Here is a 6,855-nt window from a genome sequence, read left to right on the forward strand (position 1 = left end):
ATACATTTTCTCAGTTTAAACATTTGATATGTCATCTATGTTGTATTCTGAATAAAATATTGAAATTTGAAACTTCCACATCATTGCATTCTGTTTTTATTCACAATTTGTACAGTCACAACTTTTTTTTGGAATCGGGTTTGTACTTTTGAACTTTGTTCCTGAGCATTATAACCCCAATTTGCTATTGTGTGCTGAGCATTTTACTGAGGACAGCTTCCACATCACAAGTGAGAAGTGCCGGATTCCCAAAAGCTTTTTTTGAAAGATGGAGCAAGGGGGTGTGGCAGTACTGAAACACCGTCTAAGCTGTTTGCCAATCACAATGCACTGGGACAGCTAACCAATCACAACCCATTTTGTTTTTCGGAAGGCAGACCTTCATCAAAGCCAGAACTAATCGAGCCGTTTGTGCCAGGCTGGGGAGAAAGGTATTTTAATAATGTAAATTATGTGAAAAATAATGCGGTTTTTCGAACCACCAAGCATGAGAGCATGTTCTAGTACACCCCCAAAACAAAATCAAGACTTGATGTGCTAAAAGAGCATAATATGGACCCCTTTAATGTCAAATATGCAGACAATACGGCAATTGTTGGTTTGATCTCTGAAGATGAAGTGGAGTATCGTAGAGGTGTGGATAAGTTTGTTGATGGGTGTCAATCTAGTTTCCTTCAGTTAAATATCAGGAAAACTAAAGAAATTATTTTTGACTTCAGAACAAGAAGAGGCACTCATCAACACATAACTGTTAATGGTGAGGGCATTGAAGTTGTAAATGAATATAAATATCTAGGGACAATCATTGATGTAAAACTGACATGGGATGTAAATACAGCAGCTGTTTACAAGAAAGGGCTGCAGCGATTGTATTTCATGCGTAAGCTTCGACAGTTTGGTGTGGATACATACAGTATATGTTGGCTCTATTCTATCATTCATTTGTGGAGAGTATCTTGACTTTCAGCTTTGTTGCTTGGTATTTCTCACTGTCTGTAGTAAATAAGAACAAACTAAATAAAACTGTTAACATGGCTAGTAAGATTGCAGGTAAACAACAGCATAGTCTGATAAAACTATGAATCTCGAGCTGTGAGGAAAAGCCATACAATTCTTCACGATGCATCTCATCCTCTTTGTGGTGAATATGAGTTATTACCATCTGGTCGAAGGTACAGGGTACCATTATTACGGACGGCCCGTGCACAAAGATCTTTTATATCATCCAGTATAGCTCTGTTAAATACATTTTTGTGATATCACAGTTGTCATTTTACATCTATGGCAGTGATTCTGTTGTTGTGAGAGGGATGCTGTTTGATGCTGGTTGTATTTATTTGTGATGTGTTGTAACCTGTTGATGTTTGTATTGTTAATTATTGTTGTTGATCAATGAAGAGTTGCCACAGATACAAAAATAATTTCCGAAAGGACAATAAACTAAACTTACTAACATACATGTTTGTTAAGAGCGTTAGGAATGCTGCTGATTCTGATTATTCTGCAGATGTGAATATGTGATGGTAAATGAATGAAAGCAGGAAAAAGTTCATGACCTGAGATAAGAAATACCAGGAATTGGATTAGAACTGAAACAAGCAAAGAAGTTTCTGATTGAACCTTTAATGATGATTTAAAGGGGTCATATGATGCGATTTCTATCTTTCCTTTTCTTTAGTGTGTTATGTAGCTATTTGTGCATGTATAAGATCTACAGAGTTAAAAAGCTCAAAGTCTCCCACAAAAGGATTTATTCTATCTAAAAGAGAAGGCTGATCCAGAGAGGGCTAAAATGCCTCGTTCAAACACGCCCCCACATGTCTACGTCACGATGTGGAAATATTTGCTAATGCCGCCCAAATGTTCACGCAAAGAAAGAAGGCATGGTTTCAGGAACAGCAGTAGTGTTGATGCAGTATGTCAGCGAGACGCTGTGTGTTTCTGTGCGAAAGCAAAAGCACTTTATTTGGTCTTCCGAAAGTAGATGCAATGAGGAATCATTGGTTAAGATTTATTTACAACAGAACAGCACAACCCAGATGTTCGAATTTGTGCAACGCATTTTGTGGACGACAGTTTTGTGAACCTAGTAGAGTAGCCTACAAGGCTGACTGTGCACAAAGGCTATTTCTAAAAAATAAAAATGGGTCAATTCTGACTTTGCTATGACAATCTGGCACGTATTCAGAATCAGCTACTGTAAGTAAGTTTTCTTATTAGTTTAAGTATTTGCTATTGACTGTTCAAATGCGGAGTTTTGCGTCGTGTAGAGTATCGCGTCCTGTGTGTGTGCGCGTGAGAGAGAGACAGGAGGATCACATCACAGTGGAGTCATTCAGTTTACTTAATCGCGGCTTGTGTACTGCAAATACATATGAGCATCATCACTGTGTCTGTCACGCGACTCTGTTCCCCTGATGGTAAAACTAGGGACATTATTTACTGTCTTTACATTTATGTTGAAAGTTGAAGAAGAAGCTTGTGATTATGGAAAGGGGCGTTACATTTCCGACGCGTGCTTGTGGTGTTCGGCCAATCACAATGCACTGGGTCAGCTGGCCAATCAGAGCAGACTGCGCTTGTCGGAAGGAGGGGCTTTGTAGAAAACGACGCATTTGAGAGAGGTGGGGCATAGAGGAACTACAATAATGTACAGTATTTGAAAAATAATGTGTTTTTTGAACATTAAAGCATGTCAACATATTCTGTTACACCAAATACACCAAATAATAATCTTTAAAATAGCATCATATGGCCCCTTTAAAACACATTCACAGTGGGAGAGGGAACAATATCAAGGCTGACGTGAAAACGTTGGCTTCTATACAGACACTAGATTACATTGATTAAAGAACATATAAAATGTTGAGGATTTGGCGAACACACCACAAAAAGAACAGCATTCAGTTTGTAAGAATTTAATGCACAAAAAAGTACAAAGATGTCTATACTTCATTATTCAATTTACATGAGTTTGATTAGTCATAACCATAAAATTAGAAATAGTATTGATTAACAATATTCTGGCAAGTTACATGTGGCCAGATCAGATTTTTTTCCCACATTCTACAGTTGTTTTTGTAAACACTGGTTGTCATAGTAATAAAACAAACTCAGGTTCACCAAGTGTGAGATTTCCATTTACATATTATTACATTCATGCATTTGGTAGACACTTATATCCAAAGCAAATCACATTGCATTCAAAGGTATACATTTGATCAGTGCCAGCTTTCCCTGGAAATAGAACCCATGACCTTGGTGTTGCTAGCACCATGCTACAGGAATTACTTTAGCAGTACATATTTTGTAACAGAGTTGGATATGATAAAAAAAATTGAATATTTGGCTGCTGCATTTAATTCAGTGTTTCATCAGCTTTTCAAAAAGTACATATCAAATGTTCAAGCTCAATTCATTCCACCTTCCTCTTTTTGATTGACTTCCTGCAACACAAAAGCTTGCAGACATATACTGAGGTCAAAAGAGCAATCACAGTGAACGTCAGTAGAAAAGCCAACACATCTAGACTATGATAAGAGTACCAAGGCAAGTTATTCCCCTCTGGGCGAAGGTGAGCTGCTCCTTTGTGTCTAATAACGTACTCAATCCAAAAAGTGGCACTTTCAAGAGGAGTCAAGGGTTGATCGCGGTGCAGCTCTGACAGTTTGCGGACACTGCTTCGGTACAGCGGGTTCTCGAGGACATCTTTGAGGGCTTCGAGAAATTCTTGTGATGTAAGTGTTGCGACTTGAAGAACTCGAGCCGCACCTCGAACCTGCAGTCGCAGAACATTGTCAAACTGGTCAAAGAGGAGCGGCAAAGCTAAGACGGGGACTCCATGGTAAACCGCTTCGTACATACCATTGGTGCCCCCATGAGATACAAACGCACGCATCTTTGGATGGCCCAGTAGATCATTCTGAGGAAACCACTTTAGAAGTAAAGTGTTGTTTCCCAGAGTTGAGGGTCGTTCCCCGTGGTACCGCCACAAGACTTTCTGAGGGATCTCAGCAAAGGCTGTAGCAATGGCCTCTGTGATCGCTGTAGGAAGAGCGCCGACTACTGTTCCCAAGGACATGATGACAACTCCATGCTCCCCGGAGCTCTGCATAAACTCTTCCAGCTCTGCAGGAAGTGCTTGAGCCGGCTGACATTGAAAGCCACCCATGTAGACCACGTTAGGCATGGAGGGCCGTGGAAACTCAAAAACAAAGTCCATTCTCATCAACCAAATGTCAGCTGATTGCTGCATTGACAAAAGATCAGTGCCGGGCGGGAAATGGCGCTCAAGCAGTTCACTGTAAATAGGCACGATGATGCATCGCTCCTGGAAAAGGCTAAACAGATACCGTAGGAAATTTTCTGTACGCTGTAGGAAGTTCATTTGGTCATGGAGCAATGAATTGTACATTGGGACATAGGACGGCGGTGAGGGTGCAATTTGCATGTGAGCATCCCCTGCATTCAGCCAACGTACATTGTAAACCATGGGGAGGTGGAGGAATTTGGCTAACAGGACACCGGCTGGGAACGCAGGATCTGTTAGCAGCAGGTCAAACTTAGCTTCTCGCAAGCGTTTGACAAGCGCTGCATCGTCCAAAATGGCAGAAATCATTTGAAGTGCTCCATTGTGAAATACCTTTAGCACACTGGCGATATCTTTCTGCTGTTCCAAGAAACGGAAGAAAGGCGACATCCTTTGTAGCTCCAGTGACCTCTGTATCAACATCTTGAAGTAGTCCGCGCCCACATCTTCGGTCTCCATTGGGTTGACAATGATGGTGCTGTAGAGGGAAGAATTCTCTTGGATATACCAACTTTTAGACGAACGCACCACGGTAAGGCTATGACTGTGGCTGTGGAGTTTCCTCAAAATGACTTTCATGTTCACCCAGTGGCTACAATCCTCAGGCCACACCAGGACATTTCCACCATGACAGCAGCAAATCACAAAGAGCAGGCAAGTGAGTGAGAATAGCTGTTTGTACTTCATCTTTCAGAAAGCTGAAAAAACTAAAAAGGAGAGCACAACAAAGATGTTTACAATATTACATCAGGGCATTTTATTCCAAAATAAATACATGGACAATTCACATATACAAAAGACATGGTTATGATAGCACATAATTGTATTTTTTTTTGTATTTTATTAAATCCTAATAATATTCTAATTTGTTTTACATAAAAAAATACATTATATAAAATAAAATAAAAACAGTATGAATCCACATTTATCAGCTACATAAACAGTAAGAGCTTACTGGAACAGTTGAACATTTAATTTGACCATATAAATATAACATTTTAAAATATCTTAATGTTTACCAATAAGCATTTCTGACAGCACATTAAAAGAAAAAAAAGCTAATTTCAAATCAGAATGAGTGGATTTTTGTTTTTGTGTTTGGATCACTACCTGCTTGTAGATAATAATCCATTTGTGAGCTGGAACAAATGATACCGGATACTCTGTGCAGTGTGTCAATCTCCAGATCTGGCTCTGGAGTTCTTAAGTGTTCAGTACATTATATCTGTCAAGTCCTTACTGTGTTAGGAACTTGTCCTTTTCTCTTTCTTTCCTAAATCCCACATCCCCTCCATCTCCTCCCATTGGATTTCTCTTTTCATCTATCTGTCCTGTCACTAAGGATTTGCAGCACAAACATCCACATTCAGCAGAACAGATGGCCTCAAACACCCTATTAATCCTTAACAAAAACAAAAAAAAACCCACACACCTTCAGGAGGCTTTTTAACAAGCTATATCGTGCCATGTGCCCATAGATGAAGGAATTAACTTTTTTTTTTAATCTGTTTATTGAACTTTTACAATAATAATAGTAGGATACAGATACAGGAGAATCATGAAAAAATATTGATTTATTAAAATGTTATATTATTAAATATTGATTTAATAAAAAATATTTTTTTTTATTAAAAAATAAAATAAAATAAAAAAACTCAATACATATTGTAAAACAAAGAACGTCAAGCCTATGTCTTGAGTATAGAATATATGAGTATATAAAATATGTCTTGAGTATAGAATATATGTTGGAGCATTGAAGTTTAGACATTTCAACCATTTATCAAATGTATGCATATACCTCCACAAACAAAACCTTACAGCTTTAAAGTATATACATATACATACGTAAGTATCCACACATATAAGCACACACTCCTAACCAGATTCAGGCCACGATCATATTAACTTCTTAATGCTTAGGTTTACACACTCTAAGAAGAAGTACTGACATATCAGAAAAAAAAATAATGAAGGGATCCCAGATCTCAGAAAATATACCAGTGTTGCCCTTTAACGTATACCTAATTTTTTCCAAATGAATGAAGCTCATGACCGGAATGAACATTTTAAACATTATGATAACACATGAAATCATCCAAATTTTTTTTAGCCCATTAGTATCTATTCATCTTTGTTTAAGGCATTAGCAGTATATGTGGTGAACTAAAACATTCAGGAAGTTTTACTCTACCTTTTGTATGACTGTTGATGCTCCGGCTGTCTGGTGCAAACACTGCCAAAACAAGCTTTGGATTTCCAAACTTTACACTGATGCCTGTGTGATTATACCACACTGTACACGCTAAAACAGGCAAAAGACTACCTTCGTCAAACCCGCTTCACGTACTTTGTAACCTGAGATCTAAAGTGGCCTGTGGTCAAATCTTTGGATCAGCTTTCAATCAGAGAGAAGAATACGAAACGTCTTCATTGATTCTCAGTTGTCCCTAATTTGAGTCAATGTGAAGTTTTAGGTTCGGTACTGAATCACGAGGCAAAACTGAGGCACAGCAAAAGAAAGTGTCAAAGGAGGGCTATCAACA

General features: G+C 38.5%; 1 protein-coding gene across 1 annotated transcript; it reads right to left on the bottom strand.

Moving 5' to 3' along the window:
* Positions 1-3,323: 3,323 nt before the first annotated feature.
* On the bottom strand, positions 3,324-6,855 carry LOC107572565 (UDP-glucuronosyltransferase 2B31-like). Its single transcript, XM_016258989.1, has 2 exons — positions 6,504-6,855; positions 3,324-5,007 (listed from the first exon to the last, which is right to left on the bottom strand). The coding sequence occupies exon 2, from the start codon at positions 4,994-4,996 to the stop codon at positions 3,416-3,418; it is 1,581 nt and encodes a 526-aa protein (XP_016114475.1). The 5' UTR covers positions 4,997-5,007; positions 6,504-6,855; the 3' UTR covers positions 3,324-3,415.

This window comes from Sinocyclocheilus grahami, unplaced genomic scaffold, assembly GCF_001515645.1.
Source record: "Sinocyclocheilus grahami isolate Dianchi unplaced genomic scaffold, SAMN03320097.WGS_v1.1 scaffold1775.1, whole genome shotgun sequence".
Lineage (NCBI taxonomy): Eukaryota > Metazoa > Chordata > Actinopteri > Cypriniformes > Cyprinidae > Sinocyclocheilus > Sinocyclocheilus grahami.